Source organism: Enhydra lutris, unplaced genomic scaffold (assembly GCF_002288905.1).
Source record: "Enhydra lutris kenyoni isolate GAN:26980312 unplaced genomic scaffold, ASM228890v2 scaffoldscaffold69, whole genome shotgun sequence".
NCBI classification, from domain to species: Eukaryota; Metazoa; Chordata; class Mammalia; order Carnivora; family Mustelidae; genus Enhydra; species Enhydra lutris.
Window position 1 is genome coordinate 398,889 of NW_019154153.1, and position 23,157 is coordinate 422,045.

The 23,157-nt window shown below is 46.2% G+C and overlaps 1 protein-coding gene across 1 annotated transcript in view; it reads left to right on the forward strand.

Annotated features, from left to right (window-relative positions):
* Positions 1–23,157, forward strand: part of LOC111159745 (microtubule associated monooxygenase, calponin and LIM domain containing 3) — a 210,831-nt gene that overhangs the window by 147,483 nt on the left and 40,191 nt on the right. The window contains exon 20 of the mRNA XM_022522328.1: positions 18,638–18,833. Within this exon, the coding sequence (XP_022378036.1) occupies positions 18,638–18,833 (196 nt within the window). The remainder of the gene's footprint in view (positions 1–18,637; positions 18,834–23,157) is intronic.

Consider the following 23,157-nt stretch of genomic DNA (forward strand, 5'->3'; position numbering starts at 1 on the left):
TTTATAATGTGTTTTTAATATAGAAACCCTCCTTTCTGTTCCCCAAATCTGTAAATGCTTTGTTTCCAAGCTTCTTATACTTAACTGCTATAGATTAGTGGACCTGGCACAGATTTTCTACCCTGGCCTCCTGGTACCTACCCTGACTTTAAGAAAAGTTGGGAAAACAACAGGTAGAGAAAAAAAAATCCCAAATTATATATTTTTCTCCTTGGACTTAAGACCCTCAACTGCAGAATCCTCTTTACATTTCATATAGAGGATAATCAAAAATGAAACATAAAGGTTATGGGGAATCATAAGGGAAGAGAAGAAAGCTTTTCTTGTAGTACAGGTAACAGAGTGGGATGGAAAGGACAGTCTTAACTTTAAAAGCTGCCTAACAATTAACAAGAGGCAAGCACCTGCTCCCTGTCCCTAGACAACCCTTGTATGATCACTATTAAGTTCTATAGTTTGGGTGCTAAATGGACCAGAATAGCCATGCGATACAAGGAATGCCATGCAATCCTGGGATTCCTGCCTGTCAGGATGAAGTTAGGGAGTCTCACTGCTTCCCAAACCCTCTTCTCTTATAGGCATTTCTGGAAAACCTCTTAGTAGAGCAAAGAGAATTGTGCAGTCCAGCTTAACTCCCCAGCTCTCCCCCAAGAGTCATAGTTTGATGGTAATGTGTAAATATTTATACATATACACATGTATATTTATATAGGTATAATTTCATACATACAAGTAGATATTTATCTATCATGTCCTAAATAATTATAACCATATTAATGAAGCTGTTTCTGAAGCTTCTTTTTCCTGGGTTCTGGAAACCAAGGGAGCTTTTACAATGGGGAACCATGCCACTGGCCTGGCTTAGAGTCAGGTCAGGGTTTGGAGGGAACAGAGCAGGCCAGCACATGTGTGGAGGTGGAGACTTTGGGGGCAGGGCATGGGTATCTCAGAAAAGGTGCAGTACCCGGCCCCAACCTCAGAAAGTTGACTCACAAACAGGCTAGGAAAGCAGGGGTTCTGTTGCTCATGAACTACCACAGAGAGGCAGACCCCCTCCCACTCCCGTTTTGCTTCCAGGCTTTTCTATCAGTTCCCCTGGCTTAGTTACTGCAGCTTCCTTCCGCCTCTTGGTGTTTGGTTTGTCTCTGTAGAGCAGTGGATCATTCTTAGTCCCTCCTAAATGGGCCTCAGCATGGCCTGGAATGCCGGCCCAGCGGATTAAGGGCTTCCCTTTTTCCTGGGCCATTCAGCTTGGGGTGGAGGTCAGGGTAGAGGTGGGGGGTGGCAGCCAGCCAGGTTCCCACAGCCATGGTACAAAGACGCCATAGCGAGGGAAGATGCACTGTGCCAAGGAACACATCACCTGTCTGCTTCTGGCCTTCCCTACAGCCTTTACTTTTGCCCTTGTTTATAATCTGTGCTGTGAGTTTTTGGTGTGTTTCTTTGTGAGTTTTTTAATTTAATTGTGTAACTTTGTTTTTGCCGTTACTGTGAAACTAAGGTGTTGTGCTTTTAATTTTTTTTAACAAATGTTACCATTCTTATTTAAGAGAATAAATTCCAAACAATCTTCAGGTTTCTGAGTTTTTCTTTTCCTTCCCTTTCTTCTGTTTGGAGGGTGGGAAAGGGGTTAGCTTAGGCAGGTCTCAAGAGTGGGCCTGAAGGCCATTGTGCCTAAGAACTACCACTTCTGAGGTAGAGTCAGGAGAGAGTGTGGATGTAGTAAAATGGGGAAATGGGGTGTTTACACCTAAAATACAGATGGTCGTTAACAGAAGGGCCTCTGTCCATGGGGGATGGCATGGTGGAAGACATTTTGTTCTGTAGCCGCTGCAGATAGAAGAGACCGAAAAGGCGCCACCTGTGCCCCCCAGGCAGTCAGGCAGCGTGAGGGACTTGAGGGCTAGAGCAGATGGAGGGATAGAAATGGAGCCCATGTCTGCCATGGGGACACGGAGCCAGAAGCCTGCCTTTCCTGTTCCTGCCTCTGGCAGGCCACTCAGGGAACTGGGAGCAGTTATGTGTCTCTCCTCTGCTTTGAGGCTTTTGCCTAAGGCACAATGACCTCACTCCTGGTGACACTGAAGGTTCCTGTTCTGTTCTCTCCAGCTGATGTCCCTCTCATGCTATCTCTGCTGTCACCTGCACACTGAGCTAGCATATCCAGTTCTGCTTAGCCACTCACCCTCAAGCCAGGAGAGATGAGCCTGTTGCCTTCTCCCACACACTGCTGTGACCTTAGCAGTGTTGGCTTCTTGTGTGGTGTTGGCACACCGGCCACAGTGGCACAGCCCAGCTTTGGTGCCACATTGGGCCAAAAGAGGGCACCTGGTAGGGGAGCACTCAGCACCAACTCTGCTCCCACTGACTCTAGGAAATTGGGTATCCGTTGTTAAAAAGGCCTGTGGAGCCTCCTCTACTCAGAAGCAGCCCACTTAGGACTCTGGGTTCTCAGGCTTACCCACAGAAAAGAGAAACAGAGAGCTGGGTTCTCTTGGTATCTAGATTATCAGACTCCCCTGTCAGGGAGGGTCTGTATCCTTCCATAGCTTCCAGTTCTGTCAGAACACTATTTGTACCGTTTTAATCCTCAGAGCATTGCTGCAACAGAGAATTTGAGCTCTCATTCCCACCCCCCACCCAAGTCTATATAGTCTTTTGCTCCCCTGTCTCTGAAATAAGTCTCTCAGTACCCTGGTGCCTACAAAAGGCTAAGAGAAAAAGAACTGGGATGTGGGGGATGCAATAAGCGATAGTGAATAATTGACTAAGAATCGATAAGGCTAGATCTACATATATAATTGAAGAATTTTAGACCTTTGCTTCCATTGTCTGTCCCATGCCCCAGTAATAAAGGGAGAGGAAAGCCAAGATTGTTTAGAACAGTATACTGAAGCATCTAACAGGAAGGCAGTGACAATGAACGTGATTCTGTGCCACCCGTTGTGAAGACCCTAGACGAGTCCCTTTGGGTCCCAGTTTCTTTCTGAAGCTTCTTAAAATCCATCCCCCCGCTTCTCTTTTATAAATTCCCTGGAGATGTCCCTAATTGAGATACTCCCTAGGAGAATCCTGTGGTGTAGACGTGGAAGCAGTACAAGCAATGAAAATGGGCCACTCTCTATTTTCATACTGAAAAATAGGGCAAGATAAGGCCATGTAGGACCCAGGTCCTACAAGTGTCCCCCTTGAGGTACAAATAAAAGAAAAATGCCCAGGTGGGGCTGTCTTAAATGTAACAGCCAGGCATAGATTTCAGGAAGAAGCCTCCCTGAATCCCATTCCCTTTCACAAAGCTTCAAAACCTTATCCAGATTCCAAAACCAGTCCTTACCTTGGAACTCAGATCCAGCCAAGCACCCAGCAAGTGCCAACAAGTAGTCATAATGAAATGAGGGGGAGGGACATCAGATTGGCGCTCCCTGTCTTGGTTAAGCCATAGGATTGCTGTGTTCTTCTCTAACTCCTCTTTCTCTCTCTCTCGTCACTGCCCACAATTCTCAGCTGTGTGTGTTGGCTGCTGATGCCTCTTTCTTCACAATTGCTCCTTGTCTCTTCAACATGTACGTTCTGGAGGGGGTAGGCTTTTGGGCAGAAACACCTTCCATATGCCTGAGAAGAGAGGCGGGGCTCCAGCGTATGTGACTCTCCTTCAATTACTTCCAGGTTTCACTAGCCACGTGAGCACCATTTCCTTTTTTACTTCCTGTGGGTCAACTGCCGCATAGCTTTGCGTAGTTAATGAACATTTTGAATATTTCTGAGGCAGTTCTATGGCCCTTCAAGAAGGACAATGGGCAAAAGTTTGAGTCACTGCCAACACCCAAACCCTAACTCAGGCTAACTGAACTCGACCTTGCCTTTGATGTTGTTCTTTTCCTCCAGATCTATATGTACAAGTGTAGCCAGAGGGCTCCCAAAATGTGAAGAAGACTCCCAGCCCTCAGAGAGGGCCCTCATTGGCATGAAAGGGGGATTTTGGGGAACATACTTCAACAGAAAGGGAGTCCAGGGCCCCAGCTCTGCCTGGCTACAGAACAGAGTCTCTTGGGGCCATGCTAGGAGAATTACTAGAAAAATTCTTACAATTGAGTCAGAATTTCTGTTGGCCTCTTAGGTTTCCTTCACTTCTTCTTGCTTACTTACCCAGCTTGTGTGATTATGCATTAATCACATGAAACTGTTCCAAGTGTGCCTATTAAGTGATTGAATTCCTTATTCTGTACTTTTGTAAAATATCAGGATTATTGCCATTTTATCACTTATTTCGTAGTTTAGCCTTATTTCGTTTAGGTCCTTGCCTGACATTATAGGTCTTTTGTAATTATTTCATAGTTAGTCACCCTGTTACCAGAAGAACTTTACACCCAGGGCCACCTGCTTCTCTTAAGGTTCAAGAGCTCTCTTCCCTGTACCCTGTGTCCTAGTGTTCCTGGGCCTCTACCAAAGACACCTCCCTGAAAAAAGATGAACCCAGTTAAAAGGGTAAAGACCCCAAGTTCAGTAACTAAAGACCACCACTACCAGGCAAGGACCTACAGGTACCAGAGGAACTCAGGACCTCGATGAGTTTTGGTTTCCTCAACAAACGGGACAAAATCAGAGCTGTTTCACTGGTGAGACCTAAATAAATATGTTTTCCTTCCGTCCTCATGTTCTTTCAAGGTTAATAAAACCAGGAATACTATGAAAATAAATTCCAGGGAGGGTAATCCTCTTGACATTTAGTAGCTGCTCAGAGATCAGACCTGACACTAAAAAGTGTGATTAGACAACCTTAGGGGGAAGAGTTTGTCTCCAAAAAGCTAAACCACAGTGGGTTTCTTAGACTGAGTTCAAAGCCTTAACCAAAGAATAGCTGATATTGACTGTAATAGGATTATAACAGCTTATTTATTCATGTTTCCCTGTTTTCTAGAAATAAATCAGGATCTAGAAAGATCAGATTAGAGAGGGATCAGCTATAAAATTCCTCCAAACAGTTTACCAACAAGAGACATATTTGAGTTAGTAGGTTCTTCTTTTAGAAGTAAATATTCTCAGGGCACCTGGGTGGCTCAGTTAGTTAAGCGTCCAACTCTTGGTTTCAGCTCAGGTCATGTCATGATCTCATGGTTGTGAGATCGAGCCCTATGTTGGGCTCTGCGCTTAGCGCGGAGGCTGCTTGAGATGCTCTCTCCCTCTCCCCCTGCCCGCTGCTGTGCTCATGCTCACTTTCTTGCTCTCTTTCTTCTTGTTCTCTCTCAAATAAGTAAATCTTTAAAAAAAAAAAAAAAAGTACATATTCTCTCCTAGAGTTTAGTCTAATGTGAGTTACTCTAAACCAGCTATTTGCTTGTCTTTTACCTGGTTCACCTTTCTTGGGAATTAATATTGGTAGAGAAGCCTAGGAACATGGGGACACAGAGTACAGGGAAGACAGCTCCAGGGCTGTCCAAATCTCAGTGAAGGGCTTTGTAACATCAGAGAAGTAGGTGGCACTGGGTGTCTGGGCTAACTATGGTAACAGGGAATTGATGGCCTGCAGGAGTTAACAGCCGAAGTCTTAAGGGCTTTGCCACACTGCTGAGAGCTGGCAACCATCCAGCTCTGTAACCATCCTCCATGCTGCTGGAAATACAGTGCCAAAGGGTCGTCTATATTTATAGTCAAGGGAGCCCCCTTCTCTCCGAAGTCTTTTCCTCAAATAAAGATAGAAATTAAAACTCGAAGTATGCTAACTCCTGTCGTTTCCTCCCTGTGATTAATACCGGCCAGTTTACCATCATAGTGTTTGTTGTACTAACTCTGGAAAGTAATGTGGGAAGACACACAGTCGTGATGTAATAACACAGCACCTCCTGTGTCCTGGGTATTGTGCAGGAGCTTTCTGTGTAGCCCTCATGTAATCTGCACAGGAGCTTGTGAGGGAAGTGTCATTTTACAGATGAGGAAACAGGCACACAGAAGTCAAGCAAACTTGGTCAAGGCCACATAGCTAATCAGTGCAAAGTCAGGATAGAATCATACGGAAGATATGAGAGCATTGTTCATGCACTGTGCCCTACAGCTGCCCGTCTTCTGCTCTCGAACCTACCCTGTCAGTACTTGGTAAGAGGCAAAACACTGTTTAGCTACAGAAATAAGATATTAAAAAAAAAAAAAAAAGGCGAATGCCCTGTATAAATCAGTGTATGCATTTGATTATTTCTGAGAAACATATGCCCCCCATCCCCCAGTTTCCTGGGGAGTGATCCCAGGGCTAGGAACGTGTCTTTGGAAAGATACTAGTTGGAGGCACCTCGTGGCTTATTCAGTTGAGTGTCTGACTCTTGATTTCTGCTTGGGCTGTGATCTCAGGGTCATACAATCAGGCCCCTCGTGGGGCTCTGTGCTCAGTGTGGAGTCTGCTTGTCCTGCTCCCCCATCCCAACCTGTGCATGCACACTTTCTCTTTCTCTCAAATAAATAAATACAATCTAAAAAAAAAGATACTAAAGAGAAAATTGTTTCATCACTGATATGTAAGGGGAGAAAGTCACCAAAAGAAATTGAGGAAGAGAATAATAATCACTGAATCAACTATAAGTAATACAAAATGGACTCCCTCTTCGTTTTCCCCATGTCAGCTCTCCTTGCTCGTCACAAATAGAATCAAGCCTAAAGCTGATTATTCAGAGTAAGCCCAGAACTGGAATGTGTCCCTCCAAATGGAACGTACCCTGCCAACAGCCTAGAGGAGATGGGATTCTGTTCAGGGGGAATGTTTCTTGTTCTCTGGGCCCCAGTCTAACTGCTTCTAACTTATTAATCTTTCAGCTTATCCTCTGTCTCTGCTGGCTCGTTTGATTGTCATTTTTAAAAAGGCCGCATGATGGTTGAGCTGCCCGACATGTTTATTATAATTGTCATTCATAGTCCCCATAGGAAAACGCCTGCTTGGCCCTGGGTGGAGTTAAGGTATGAGGGAAGAGAGACATGATCTTATGCTTCCTTTTGTACTGAGAGTTTGAGCAGAGTCACCTGTGACATCAGAGGGGAAACATGGAAGTTCTTACCTATCCAAGTTTGGGCTACTTTGGTCTCAACTCACATGTAAAATGACTTGACTTTCAAGTCTTTGGGCTAAATGTGCATATCATTCTGGGCAAGCAGTTTTGGTTTTGCCCTGTTGGATAAAATTTGATTTAGGCACAGAAATGATTTCAAGAAGTCTCCTGAGCATGTGTAGACATAGCTTTGGAAAGGGATGCCAGGACAGGGAGCTTTTAGAGCTCGTAGATAGGATGTTTTGGGTAAGTGGGAAAAAAGAGAAAAAAGGTGAGTTTTTCCACATGTGTCTTTAAGTCTAGTTTTTCCCTGGGTTTAGTGAGAGGTCCGCCCATAATGTGTCACAGGGCTATTCCAGCTATCAGCAGGCTGCTGTATCCAGCTGGAGAAAGTGGGTGAAAGGAGGAGTTAATCAAATGCATTTTTTGGTCTCCTTAAATTCCTGCTTCGGCCTGATAGTAGGATTCACACCCAAGACAAGTGTGGATGGTTTGGGGGAGTGGATATGTGTAGGTTCCCCTTGAGGGGCATTGCCAAGGGTGAGCAGGGTCAGCTTGTAAGTGGAGTTGTACCATAAGATGAAAAGTCCAGAAGTCTCATGCAATGACTTACTTCTGCTCAGTGTGGGCCATTGGAACAAGCTCCTCACTCAGCATCTGAACATCTTCCCGCAGTTCCCTTTCTGTGGGCAGCATGCCAAGAGCTGTCTGTTGACCATGGCAGTTCTCAATTGGTCCTTCATGTATTACACTTCTATTGGTCAAGATGTCTTACCTTGGCAGCAGACATGAAGGTTCATGAGCTCACTAGTCTGTGTTCTACATGCACCCCATCCAAATCGAGCCATGGTCAGAATATTTGGTGGATTGGTTGACCTGTTGGTGAGAGATTAGGGAGAGTTTGATGTAACTTCTAGGCCAGTGCTTTTCAGGCTCATCAGTGTTGACATTTGGGGCTGGATAACTCTTTGTTGTGGAGGGCTGGCCTGTGTATTGTGGGATATTTGGCAATATACCTGGCCTCTTCCCATTAGATGTCAGAACACACCACCTCCCAAGGGTGTGATGACCAAAGCTGTTTCCAGCCATTGCTAAATCATCACTGAGGAAAAAAGGATGTGAGACTGACATGCAATTAACGTCAATTTTATTGTTTCCAGTAGGAGATCAGGAAAGAGGGTGAGTGAGAATAATGAAAGTGATACAGAACCATGTTGGAGCCTTACAGGAGTGCCTCTAAACCTTACTGCCTCCTCCTGTGAAAATCATGAGCACCTATGTCCCAACAGCGTACTTATTTACATGAGGGTACCCCACTAATACGGCATGTGCTATCGGACATTTACAAGACATTTTAGAAAGCAGGGTAAAAAATTAAGAATGAAGATCTAGTGTTTCTCTTCTCTACCCCAATGACTTAATTGTCCCTGTACCCTCAGAATGCACTCATCCTTCTGTGGAGACTATAGCCTCAGAGCACTGGCCTGGGTCTAAGTGGAACAAACAGAGTTCTTAGTAACAGAAGATGCTAATTTGAGTTCCAAGTCTGCAGCCTGTTGTCCTTGTCATCTTTGGTCATTAACTTCTCTGAGCCCCTGTTTCCCTAACTTAACGAAATTATAAAATGAAAAAAATGCAACCTTTTTCTTTCTACTCCATAAGATTATTGTGAATCTCAAATAAGCTAAAATATATGGAAATTTGTTTATTCAAAAGCATTACAGGAACATCAAATATTATTACCATTGGTAGGGATCCCAGAAAATTCTGGAGTAATCAGAGTGAGAAAGTGTTTTCTATTCACTGACTGACTAATGGTCTCCTGCTCTGGTCTGTGCATCCTTTGGGGTTAGCACAAGAAGGTGCACTGGGTTGTATTCTAACTGGCAGAGGCTTAGGGGAACGGAACAGTAAGAAGGGCTTGGCTCTCTGTAGTCTTCAGCAGAATGCTCTGGGGGGAGTTGACCTGCACCGAATGCCAGGTTTTTTGAAGTATTGTTAAGACTCTGCAAGTGATTGGCTAAATTTGGCATTGCTTTTTTTCTTAGCCTGCATGGATGGGATGTGAAGTCACCTACTAATTGCATGATACCCTGGGGGCTCTTCACTATAGTAACGAAAGTAAAAACAATCCTAGATAGGGTTTACATTTTGAACTAAATTTTGAACATCTAACCCAAAAGTCAGGACTGACCAGGAGTCAGTTAGCCTTATCCTGGGCAGATCTAGGGTTATACCTGGTCCTAGGCATGTCTGCCTCTGTGTTGCCTTGACCCACAACCCCTGCCCCCACCCCCCGCCACAGGCCTCAGTGCTTATGTCGTGACCCTTTTGCAGAAGATATGAGAAGAGGGGGTCTGATTTCTTCTAGGAATCAGTGCATGAGAGGGCATTTTATGGGTGACCAGAGAGCACTGGTCATTAGTAGGGGCTCTCTGACCCTCTCTGAGCACTGGCTCAGTGCTCAGTGCCCCTATTCCATCAGCCTTCTATGGCCTCTGTCCCCAGGCATGAATGTTTTCCAGGCCAGGTCTCTGTGACCTTCAAACAGATGAAAAGAAAGGTGTAACTGTTGTAGATATGAGTATCAAGTGGTAGTTGCAGGCATTGCTGGAGGGGATTTTAGTTCGTTTCCAAAAATGTATCTTCAGCTAGCTAAGAGAATGCTGTGTATGAGGTTTTGTGTCCTTAAGGAGGAACCTATTTGAGAGAGGCTTTTGTGGGGATGTGGGTTTGTCCTTACTGATGGTCTGATGATAGACAGAGCCCCGGGAAGTTGAAAATCACTTTCCTGGCTGAGCAGCTGGCCACGTGTAGGCCACCTCGCAGCCAGCTTCGGACACAGTCTTGACTGAAGGGCTCTGGCACTGTGCTCTGGAGAGGAGGAGGGACTGGAATTTCAACCTGGCATCTTGGAAAAAGCACACCCAGTTTGGAATGCCTCGCCTGCAAACTCATGGTCCTTCTCTGCCTTCCACCTCTCCTCTCTGCCTCTTGTTCTTAGGTCTGCTCTTCTGGTAAGCAAGCTGCTGCCTATAACTAGACTACTCTCTACTGGGAAGTGCAGCCATCACTTTTGGACATCAGATTCTTTGAGGTAGACTCTTTAAACAGCCTTAACGCATGGTCTTCTAAAACGTTGGCGACCTTGTAGGAATTTCTCTTTCTCTGGTGCTAAGGGAAGAGTTGCTGTTTTACACATTTACCCCTTTCACTGTACTATCTCTCGTTTGTTCGTGGGGCCTTGCACAGCATCCAGCTGCTTGGGAGACAGAGGCCTTAAAGTTTCTGCATTAGGTTGAGGAAACAGACCGTACATAATACATTCAACTAACTTCCTAAATTATAGTGTGATATTCTAGTTTAGGCCTTTTATGCTGGTCATTTATTCAAAACATGTTATTGACATACCCACAGGCATCAGAAACACAAAGATGACTGGAATAATTCCCTCCGTAGCAGAGCCTCTGGTTTTGGGGTGCATTCAGACCACTGAACAGGAGATAGATACATGAAAGAGTCCTTCAGGAGGACAGAAGTCGAGCCTGTAGGCAGAATTGGGAAGCAGTAGGCAGAAGTAGGAGAGAAGGAATGGTCTTAGCTTACCTTGTTGAACCATCCTTCTCTTTACCTGCCTCTCAGGATTTCAGAGGTCAGCCCCACAGCCGGATTGATTTCACAGCTTATATATACTTAACTCTACAGAATCTCCTGGGTTATGAGGCACGTATATAAGCTAATAGGTTAAAATATTCTGCTCAAGGCCCATTGCACAACAGTTAACCCTTCTGAGATTTCACCCTCAGGAATCTGAAGGTGGGCAGCCAGAGAAGGAAGGTAGAATATTGCTAGAGCGCAGCTCTCCTGAGACTTAAAAGAAAAGACAGCCAGAGCCCTGTGCTTTAGACATGCCCACAACTTCCCAATACCCAAGAGGTCACCAGTTAGTAGGCTGACCCCACTGATTATGAAGGAGCAAGTCGAGTTTCATCTGTGAGATAGTACAACACATGAAAAGTACAAGAGAGCTACATAATTCACTGGTAAGAATTTTTGTAATAAAAACTAGGGTATATACTTTAAAATAAACCCCTTTGCCTTGGCCAGATGTACCAGAATTTCCATCTGCCCAAAAGGTGCCTTTGGAACATACCATAATAGTAGCAAGAAGAACAATTTAACATTAGTAAATGAACTTAAGGGTAAAAGTTTCATGGGATCACACAGATCAAGAGCAGAGGTTATGGACGGTGGAGAAAGGGCCACTCAGTAGCCTGCTAAAGGGAGGGCAGTGCCCTCAGCATTCCTGAGACACTGTCCCAGTCTGCAGGAGTCCCCATTCTCATGTGGATGGTTATTTCTGGTGCTGTTCTGATTTATTCCTTGTTGGGTTTTTCCCTTATTGGTTTTTGTCATGTAATATTTAGCACAGAATTTCCCAACTCTTGGTCATTAAATATCTCCAAAGCAATTGAGCTTCCCCTTGAATCCAAATAACCTACTTTTCTCTGTGCCCCACATAAAAATACAGTTACCCCAAATGAAGAATAAATTGTTCATGAGTAAGGGGCAATTAACAATTCCGTCCCACGTGGTTTAGTGGAACCAGCTCAAGCTTTGGAGTAATAGAGCCCTGGGTTTAGTCTTGGGTCTGCCTCCTTTGAACCTTTGAGCATGTTACTCACCATTACAGAGACTCAGGTGTCATAGTGGTAACAACGGTGACTGGCTAGCATGATGTGATAGGCACTGCCATCGTGTGCAGCATAGCTGTCGCGGTGATTGACACAGGCAGCTCTCTTTATTCCTCCATCACCCCTGCTCCACAGGCAGATTCTGTGAACTCCTCTTCCCTGCCAGCAGGAAGCCAGAGAAGAGTCTATTGGAGGGTGAGTGTTTACGGGCAGAAGCCCCCTTGTCCTAAGAGTAGCTTGGACCCTCCTTTCTTTGGTCTCCACAGCAAGGGGATCCCTTTCCACAGACAGCTACAGTGCTTGTAGAATGGTTAGTACCCCCTCAGAATGAGAAATCTCTGCAAAAGGTATAAAAAACCGTGAGCCCAGTCAAGCAGGGTCTACTAAGGCAAATGTCCTGAGGGGCTAAAGAGGGAGAGAGCCCAAACTGGTAGTTCCAAGCACCAGCAAACATGCAAAGAAAGGCCTTTTATCAGCCCTAGTAAATCTTTACTCTCTAGATCGGGTTCTAGGCTGGGAGTGACCTCCTGATCCTCTCACAGGTACCAGATCGAGCAGTAAGGAGGTCTCTGAGGCAGGTGACCAATTCTGTTATTTTGTTTCTAAGCCAGGATGACACTGAATTGGCATGGTGCGTGCTCTGCCTGCCTTTCAGGCCACTAAGCAAAAACATATATAGCAACTATAGCTCAAAGCAAGATGGAAGGAGTGGGTTAATATCCACGGTGACTTCTAATTATAACCAGCCTGGCTCAAGTTACCAGGGTCCAACTGCAGCCTAATACATTCCAAAAGGAAGCAGGGCCCAAGCCCCAGGCTTTGTCCCATGTAGGAAAACGTGTCTGGGCTGGACCGTGGTGGTTCTGTTTTAGACCAGCCACCACTTCAGATGGCTTCATCCTCCTTTCCCAGTGGATGAAGAAACATGGGAGAATATAGTTTCAGTATCATTTCTAACAAGAGCAGAGAGAAAACATAATTAAGACACAAATTCCCCCTCATAGCCTTGTAAGGATTAGGGTTCTGTGTGAGGAGGGGTATGCTAATTTCCCAGGGTGATTTTGTGAATGTTTCTGAGACCAGTGAACAAGGCAACATAAAAGTCACTTTAACCAGTTTTGCAGTGGGTCCAGGAATTTTGATTTATACTGCCAGCCTGGTAATTCTTTCTTCAGGAGCCTTCATCTTCCTTAACACCTCCTTGAGATCTTGTAGCTCAAACCTAGTTCATGCTTTGGTGCTTTCTTTTGTGTCAGATCATGGACAGGCCAGGCTTTGCGCGGATGTGTGAGGAGGCCATCTGAAATGACTTTAGTTCATCCTTCTTAAAAAAGAAATCGCAACAAAAATATCCAGTAACTTGTTCAGGGAAACAGAAGTAAAAATGAGCAACCTTAAGGGAGAATCTCTATATTCCAAAATGGCAAAGGGTGCTTTTCTTCTCAAATGGTACCAATCATTTCAAATCACAGGGCCATCTCTTATTAGAACATGGCCACAGTTGACACCTTTTGATACCCTGGGTCATTGGTCTCTCCCAGCAGATAGGTGACACCCATCGTCCTACAGAGTACAGGCTCCTCAAGGGCAGAATTCTTGCCTATGTTGCCTGATGTACGCCCAAGTGCCTAGCATGGTGCCTAGCTGGAAATAGCTACTCCATAAATAATTGTTTAATGTACAGTTGAGTGAATGAATCCAAGCATCCATTCAGCTTATGGGTGCGGGAAATATGATGAAAATCCATCCTGAATCTCAGTTCACTGTGCCTTTTCCTAAAGTCCTTTTAGACTTTCAGATTTCATTCAAGCTTTCCCAAGCTTAGAGAGAAGGAAAGGAAAAAAGAACGGGAAACAGGCCAGACATGAATATGGTGCAAGGAGAGAAGCCCTCAGATGTTCCAGTCTCTTAGCTGACATCCTTCACAATCACCTGAAGTCCTTCGGTGCACTGGGCTGCTGGCCACCACCACAGGAGAGAAAGGGGGAAGAAGAGCATCCCGGGGAGGATTGGGAGGGCCCGCCTCTTCAGTGTCATCGTGTCCCTCGCATCCCTTCAGGAATCGGACAGACACAAACAACTGCTTTTGGCAGCTCTTGCACATCAGCTGAGAGCAGGTTGTTCTGTTAGGAAAAATATTTCTTTCGGGATGATGTATGGACCTCGTGTTGGCAGTGACTGTTCCAAAACAGAGCCCTGGGGTCAGGCCCAGAGCCTTTTTCCTATTTAGGAGACGACCCAGATCCTGGGAGCCGTTTCCTTCTGGTATGTGTGAAGCTGGAATTGGCCTCCCGTGACCTGAGATCTGACTTAGTGAGGACGCGGCCTTGGAAATCATTTCAAAACTTTCACCCGTGTTGAGCTGGAAAGTCCCCGTGTAGTTGCTGTTGCGCTGAAGCGTGTGAAGTGGAGGCCAGGTGGGCCCTGGCCAGGCGGCCTGACCCCACTGCTTTTCCTCTCACTTGCCAAACCCACATCTGTCAGCTATTTTTACAGCTGTGCTCCGATAGCCTTTGCTTCCACGTGCCCTTCTCTTCACAGAGAGGGGGAGGTCCTGCGTCTGTCACTGTTACAGCAACTGCCTGGGCCCCCTCCACTCTTTCTTCCTTTTTGATACTGTAGTTTATCATCGCCACCTGGTTAATGTAGCCCCTTGCATATCACAGAGAACCAAACATGCTGCTTTTGTTGATTTTTTTTTCTTTTTTTTTAATCCCTGTGGCGTTTTGAGGTTATGGGCTAGGAATGTTAAGCATATTTTGGCAGTTGGTGAATTTTGGATACTTGCCGAGTATCCTCTGAGGTGCCACATTCCCTTTGGGAAAACAGAACCTCCCTGGAGCCTCGGCCCTCGGGGAGATGTCATGTCATGCCCATGTTGCTCAAAGCTCTGGGTGTGTCTAGCTCCATGTGGACATGGACCCAGTGGGCATAGGAAGACTGGAACAGTGAGGCAACTCTCTTCCTTCCACCTCAGTTCTTACCAATTCTCCAGTGGGACCCTTCTAACAGTTTTCATGAAAAAGCATCCTTTCTCTGTGGGACTGATGTATGAATGATCTGAATAGTTCTGAGAGCCTCTCGTTTCGCTTTTGTTGATTGTGGCCAAGGCCAGAATTAAGTCAACATTTCCCCTCCCTAAAGCCCCAGACTCTGGGTTTGGTCTGCCAAGTTCTGTTACTTGTTGATCTATTAGTCCACAGAGCTTATAGAAACCCCAGAGAAATAACTCTGGAAGGAGGACAGAATGTCATTGCAATTGCCAGATCCTGTGCTCTAAGATGCTTTCATATAGTTCTGTGTCCCTCATCTTGAAAATTATAGTGGGGAGGAGACAATGGTGAGGAGTCCCAAAGGGAGAAAGCAAAACAGGACTGTGTGGATTAACGCTGCCCTCCTTGGATTCAGATCTTGGCTCCACTGCCCACTAGCTTTGTGACCTTGGGCAGGTTGGTTAATGTCTCTGAATTTCAGTTACCTCATTTGCAAACTACTACCTAGCTCATCGAATTTTCTTTAAAGCTGGTTAGGCTAACACCATATTCCTCCAGAAAGTCATTCTTGACTCCCCTGGGGGGTGGAGCTGCCCTTTTAGGCGCTCCCATAGTTCCACCGTGCGGCATGAGCTGTGGTATGGGATACAGCACACTGCAAAGACCCCTGAGCGGGACTGTCTCTTCTGTGACTAGCCTACAGCTCTTTAAGAGTAGAGAGTGTTTTAAATCTGCTTTGTGTCCCAAGGTTCTAGTTGAATTTCTGGCAAACGGTATGGTTTTTACCCGCTAAAAACAGGTGTCACTTCTGGAGTGTTTCTCTCCGTGAGTATGTTTGTTCAGTCTACCTTGAAATCGTTTGTATCTGGGTTGATGAGTGTTAGTTGTTTGTTTCCCTGAAGTTATCATTCTTATTCTATTCTTCTTTCCCTAGGTAGAAGATATACTGGTTTTTACTCTTTATCTGTGGAGTTCCCCAAAACTTTATACTTGGGTAGTGGCTTCACATTTATTTCACTTTCTTATTTGCTTTCTGTTTAAGGGCATTTGTCAAAAATACATGATGGGAAGGAAAATATCAAATGATACTCTACTCAGGCGATCCTTAGCCTTCTCGTGTTTATCTTGCTGGGTTTTGCTGAGGGGAAGGAGCAAAAGACAACAGGGAGACGGCTGTTTGGAAACAATGAACTGATTCGGGTAGAGCTGGGGGCCAGGTGTGGGAGATGCTGTAGGGGCTTCCACCTGCTGTGCTCCCTTGCCTCCCTACCTATTCTTCCAGGTGCCCTGATGCTACATCATAGTTTATACTTCAGGGGCCCTGAGGTCCGCATTGAAGAATGGACCAGGGATGTATAAAATGTCCCAATGGGGTTTATAAAAACTAGGACAGGTGGGCATTGCACAGGGCCCTAGGGAGCCCAAGGATTCATGCCATGACCCCATCATTAGAAGTTTCGTAGATAAATGTGCCCTGGGTCTTACTTTATAGTAAAGGCTGTCTAGTAAATTTGAAAGATGCTATTTGGTGGAAGATCCAGATAAATCTGACAGATATGCTAAGACTTTATTCTGTGACTGCCTGGACACATAGAAAGTTCTTTCTAATGACAATACAGAGAAGTCCAGAACATTGTACACAACAAAAGTGCCAGGCTTCCAGAATATTTTCTGTGGACCTGTCGTGTCACAAAAATTACTAACTCAATAGTCCCACCGCTTTCCTTTAGTCCTACATTACAGAGATTCTGGCTTTCCCCTGATAGCCCATCTGTCACCGAACACCAGGTCAATATGATGTCGCCTGCTAAAGCCCAGTGCCATCTCTTAGAGCTTAGAATGTCACCAAAGGCCACGTGGGCTCTATTCCCACCCTGGTCTCTTCCTCTTCCCTACCGCGTTAAGAGTACTGCCACTAGAAGATCTAATAATACCAACCTGCCATTACAGGCCATTGTACCACTGTCGCTGTTCCCTCTGCCCAGAGCTCTCTTCCCATCTTTGTCAAGTAACTCTTGCTTGCAATCCAGAGCAAATGGACACAATCTACCCACACAAAAATACACACAAACCAATGCTAAGAATGTTACTGGACATCAGTTATAGCACTTAACCTGTAGTTGCTGGATACTGCCCAAGTGCAGGGTTTAAGTAGAAGAGGAAGATGATGGGTTCGGGCGCATGCGGAGTCGGCACACACACGTACTTATGTATACATGTATATAATTCCATCCTGTATTTATAATAATCTAGGAGTTGAGGGTTGTCCTCATTTATAGATCAGGAAATGAGCTCTCAGAAGTTACATAATTTTCTTAAGATCCTTCAGGTCACTCGTGGTCACAGGTGTCTAGCCTGGATTTGTCTGACGCTAAATATAAACCTACGTCATATTACAGTGAAGACGTAGAGTAAAGAATAAATACAGTGGGCCTCTTCTGACCCAATCTGGGATAAAAAGGCACATCAAAAAAAATAATGATGGGTATTAAGGAGGGCACGTGTTGTGATGAGCACTGGGTGTTATATGCAACTAATGAATCGTTGAACACATCAAAAACTAATGTACTACTATATGCTGGCTAACTGAACATAATAAAAAAAAATAATGATGAAGGAGTTAATAAGGAGGGAGACAGGGAAACTTCCAGATTAAAGGAGATGAAGAAAACACGGCAAATACAACACTTAAGTTTCTCAAAATCCATAAGTCATTTGGTACTCAAAAAAAAAGAAATGGGAAAAGTTCTTTGCAAAGAATGACAATGGAGAAGGAATGATACAATTTTTATAAAATCCCGATTCATCAATGGGTACTAAAACCCCTGGGTGGAAGGATAGTGGGGTAGGATAGTCCCATGGTTTCTACGTATCACCCCATGGATTACTTATTAATTACAAAAGGGGAAAATACCTCTTTACAACGGAAAGATGGTTGGGCACCACTTTAACCAAGCAGTCAAGCTGATGTCACCAAGAATGAGACAACCTGGGTGCCTGGGTGGCTCAGTCATTAAGTGTCTGCCTTTGGTTCAGGTCATGATCTCGGGGTCTTGGGATCAAGTCTCACATTGGGCTCCTTGTTCAGTGGGGAGCCTGCTTCTCCCTCTGCCACTCCCCCTGCTTATACTCTCTCTTTCTCTCTGTCTCTGTCTCTCTCTCAATAAATAAATAAATAAATATATATATATATATATATATATATATATATGGGGGGAAGGTTTAAAGAAGAGTGAGGCAACCCAACCATATTCCTCCTGTGTGCAGTGGAAGGGGCACAGCATCACCCACGTGGTGTTCTTCCTAGATGGGAAGTGTTTACCATGAATCTAATCACAGGGAGACAGACAAACCCACTACGTGACAAGTTCTGCAAGCAGCTAGCCCCGACGCCTCCATGGATCAGCCAGAAGCAGTGCATGAACATTGACTGGGTCCTGGGGGTGGGCAGCTGGCAGGACCCCCCCTTCTCAGTGGAAGCTGAGGTGGGCGTGGTCAGTGAGAAGCTCCTCCTTAGGATCCAACCCAGTCCCCTTTCCTCCGCCTCCCCAGTCACCATCACCTCTTCCCTCCGCTGTGCAGGGGTTCAGGGCTGACGGAGGAGAGTCAGCCTGGGGCAGCCATCTTGGAGCATGACTGGGGCAGTCATCTCAGGGCAGATGTGCTGTCTTCCTGTTTCTCCTGCTCAGGGAAGGGTTGCCGCTCTCACCCTGCAGTCCTTTCCTGGCCTGTGTGACCTCATGGACTCCCCTTGTCTGGCCCCCATCCCTCCTTTCACTGAAATGAGTGGTGACTGCCTTGGATGCTTAGATATCCTTCTGTTGGCGCCTCCTCCCTCCCCGCATACCCCCTCCATCCCTCACCACCTGTGGTCATTTCCCATCACCTGTCATGGAACTTTGCCACTTTGCTTGTCTTACAGGTTCAAGTGTGAATGGTCTGGAAGAGCCTAGCATTGCCAAGAGACTCAGGGGCACTCCTGAACGGATCGAGCTGGAGAACTACCGCCTGTCTGTGAAACTGGCCGAGGAGCTGGAGGAGGTGCCCGAGGAGACACAGGCCGAGCACAACCTGAGCAGCGCGCTGGACAAAGGCGCAGAGGAAGATGTGGCCAGCAGGTCAGCCTGTACCCAAGGGCTGCAGCCCGTTTTCTTGTGTGTTGCTTCATGCCTGTGGTTTGTCCTGGCAGCCCCTTCTCCAGATGAATGTACCTGCCTATGAGGGGAGGCAGCTCTGTATCCTCGGCAGGGGACCTGGGTGCCACTTACCAGCTATGTGACACTAGGCAAGTCATGTAACCTCTCTGTGCCTCCATTTCCTCATCTGTGAAATGAAGGCAGTGCTAGGACTTGCCTCACACAGTTGCTGTGAGGGTTAAATAGTAAGAAGCGTTGGAAACAGTACGTGGCATGCCTGTTGATGGCAGTTGCCTTTATTACCCCTTTGCATGGCACTGGACCGTTTCCAGAGGACTTGTGTATCCATTACCTCACTTGGTCATCACCTCGCTTGGTCATCCTTGCAAAAGTCCTGTGAAGTAGGCCAGAGCATATATCTTATCACTCTATAATTACGGAGACTGCTGGTGACTAATACTAGGATCGAGGGTTGACTAAGACTCAGACTCAGGTTTCCTGGATCCAAGTCACACTTTGCCATTCATCGAGAAGGTAACAGAACAAAAATGACAGTCCCCGCTCCTGCTCTGAGGCTGTTGACAGGTTCACTGGAGGGACAAGCCATGCTCAGAGGGACAACCAGAGGCCGGAAGCAGTGCGCTGGGTCAGTGGCAGGAGTGTCAGGGTTGGAATGAGGGGCTCCTGCTATGACCCCAAGTCGCCCGGCAATCTTAGGGAAGCCACCTCACCTCTCCAGGCTTCTTCCTTCCTCCTCTAGCTGAGATGGAAGGTAAGTAAGGTAAAGAGGTAAAGAGTGGAGCAGAAAGCCTGTGTCCCAGGGACCGTAGACACAGCCAGTGTTTTTTTTTGCGTGGCCATGCCAGCGTTTTCTTGATGTCTCAGTGAGTGATGCCTGAGGGGAACGTGCGCCCTGCAGCCCCCACAGGCCTCCTGAGTCCACTCTCTTTGCCCCAGGGCCTCATGTTCATTACTACCCAGGTCTGCCAGAGTCAGTACAGGATTCAGAGTGCTCCATGGAAGATGATCAGGGCCACCAATAGAGAACAAGGTGAAAGATGGAGTAAAATCACTATCAGTCAGACTGTCCTGCAGGGCTTCTGGGATGGGAGCACCCATGGTGTCTTCCAGACTGGTGGAGGCTTTCCATTAACACTGAGACACACACTGGGTAATTGTCTGTAGCCAAGATTTGCATTCCTAAAAAGTTCCCAGGTGATGTTGTTGTCTAGGGACCACACTTTTCAAACCACTGCTCTAAATCTCCCAAATTTCCCTGATGATAAGGGCCACCTTGGGACACTTGGTACGAAAGTAAATCCTGGACCCTCCCCTGGAGTAACTGAGTCGGTGGGCTTGGGGTGGGGACCAGGAGTACCTGTTTTGAACAAACACACCGCGTGGGTGTCCTGATTTAGTTTACCCAAGCAGAGACTACTGGTCCAGACCTGATTAGCTCCATGACCCTTCCTTGGAGTAGGGGAGGGAGGAACATCTTCCAAAGGAGACCCTAGAAATAGTACTTTTATTTTCTCTGGGAGAGAACAGGTGCCTGAAGACAAAAGAAAACTAGGGGTTTTGTTTGTTTGTTTATATAAGATATTATTTATTTATTTGAGAGAGAGAGAAGGGGAGAGTACAGAGGGAGAGACAGAGGAAGAAATAGACTCCCTGCTGAGCAGAGAGCCCAATGTGGGGCTCGATCCCAGGACCCTGAGATCATGACCTGAGCTGAAGGCAGATGCCTAATGGGCTAGGCCACCCAGGCACCCGGAAAACTAGCTTTATGATTTTAGTTGCTGGGCAACTTCATCCCAGGCGATGAAGATGGCTTGGGCGGCACCCATCTGGGGAGGGCCTCAAGTCAGTGAGGGCTAGAGCAACCAGGTGCCCTTTCCAGATGGGGCAGCCAGATCACAGAGGACTCCCCAAAAGTCTGTGACAGGCAAGTGCTAGTTTTATGACGGCTAGTTGTGACGGAAGAGGCTTGGCCCTCCATTGGAGTAATGCAATAAGGAGAAGCCCCTTCTTCAAGGTTGACCATAAATAAGTGGAAATTCCTGACTGGTCCTCTCTCTCCCTCACCGCTTCTCCAGCAGAGGTAGTAATGGGAGCCGTCGCTGAGCAGGACACTGCTTTCAGCACGGATTAAGTTTCCATCATGCCACGATAGCTGGACAATATCCATCTTCTCCAGCAGTGTGCCGAGCGGTGGAGTGTTTATACAGTCATTAGAGCGGATGAGATCTAGGAGTGGGCACTCTGATATCTAGAGTAGATTCATTTAAAAATGAAAGCCATGATTTCCTGTTTTCCCTTGAAAACCACCCAAGAACTTCAAGTGGTATTTCACACAGCAGTCTGCCTCAGTCACCGTAGGGCCTGCCCAGATTTCCAGTCTCCACTTTCTGAAGTTGGACCCAGGCAAGCAGGAGATGGTCATGGTCTTTTTCCTGGGTTTGGCACCCTGACAGCTGCCAGTGGCTAAAGAACTCTTGGGTTCTTGGCGAACCATCCAAGAGGACGCAGTGTGACAAGGGTGTGAACATTGGTGGGAATCTTGACCTCTCACCCAACCTCTTTAAGCTTCACTGGCCTCATTTGTGACAATGGGGATATTAATATGTCCTAGAGTCCTAGAGTTATCATGTCCTAGAGTTAATGGGTAGTTAAATGACCTAATTCATGTGAAGTGTTTTGTGCCACATGGCACTTCTTAGAGCTCAGGGAGCGTTCACCATCACTGTTACTATCCTTGGCCCTTCCCTCCTGGCATGGCAGAATCTCTACTCGGCACATTTAAGTGTGGAGCAAATCTTGTTTTTTTAGAATCTTGTTCACATGCCTGCTGGTCTGGCTTCCTCCTTCCAGGCTCCGTCATAGCTTCAATGAGAAGAAACTCAGGGAAAGTGCTTTAAGATCAGGGATTGGATAAGTATCATAGCAGGGAGGATTTTTGCAAGATTTTCTTCTAACTGAAAGGGTCTGCTCCTATTGATGGACTTCAGAGGTCTCATCTCCATGACACCTGTGAATTTAGGCAGCAGCTTGCCCTGGCTTTGCCTCTTTGGACTGTGCAAGGCCCCATGGTAAGCCCTGCAGCGAGCCAAGCAGACCTATCCCTGCTCTCAGAGAGCACGCAGTCCAGGGGGTCCCACCCACATCAAACAGTCACACAAAGCAATTGATTGTTTCAAATGCAGAAACAGACACCTGTCATGACGGAATGCTGATCTCGAGGGCTGCATTTTCTGGCCCTCATCTCTCCTAGGAAGCTATAAATTGAGAGGTCACCCCCTCTTCCCAAAGGACAGAGAAGTTGGTTGACTGTGTTGTATTTTGTTCTGGTGTGTAGCAGCAATTCTCCCCACTTAAAAAGTTTCTAGGCTGACTCCCAAGTGGTCGGGGGTGGTCTGCCCCACTATACATTCCTTCTCTTCCCCCTTTCTCCTAGCCTTTTCAAAGTCCAGATCCAGAAATTCAGGCACTGGAGACAGCCAGAAAATGTAGACTGGGCCTACTGAATTTGTGCTATGAATCTTGCATGACATAAGGAGCCTAGTGAGACTCAGAGAACGGCTCCAAGGTCCCAGGGAGATGATGGCCTAGGAAGGAACATTTGGCAACACCTGTCCATCTATCTGTGCTTCACATAGGGAGCAAGTCTGGTTTGCCTATCTCAGATTTCCAGAAGCAATGTAGCCAGGCCTCTCAGAAATGGACTGAGAGCTGTTGAAGAGAGGCAAGTGTTGGCCTTCCCACCTGATTTTTTATGCTTTGTGCCTCACTTGCTATTTTCCCGTGGTCCTTGAGTTATCATAAAACTAGCCAGTGTGGCACTCAGAGCTGTAAGTGGGGCCCCATTGCCTCATCATGGAGCCCAGTGCCACCACCCTCATGACAGGGCGCAGTACAAGGAGCCTGGAAGCTGCAGTGAGGGCCCGTTGAGTCTGCTGACTCCTGGGGTAACCTTGTGTGCCTGACCGTGAAGGAAGGGCAAGCTGGCCTGCCTTCTGCCCAAGTGAAGTTTTAATAAATTTACTTAAGATTTAAGATGAGCATAGGAGGCATTCTTATCTTTATTTCATGTTGGAAAGATGTTAGGTGATCTATGTTGGGTTATACATTGTTAAGTAGTAAGAAAGTAAACAAGTGAGAACACAAAAGTAAGGCAAAAATAATACCTAAGTAAGTCATGAAAAAGAGTCAAAATCCAGATGCCAAGCTTTCTGTGGCCCAGATTCTTACATTTACTCACCTTAAACTACCTCCTCTCAACCCTCCATCCCACTACAGTAATGTTGTA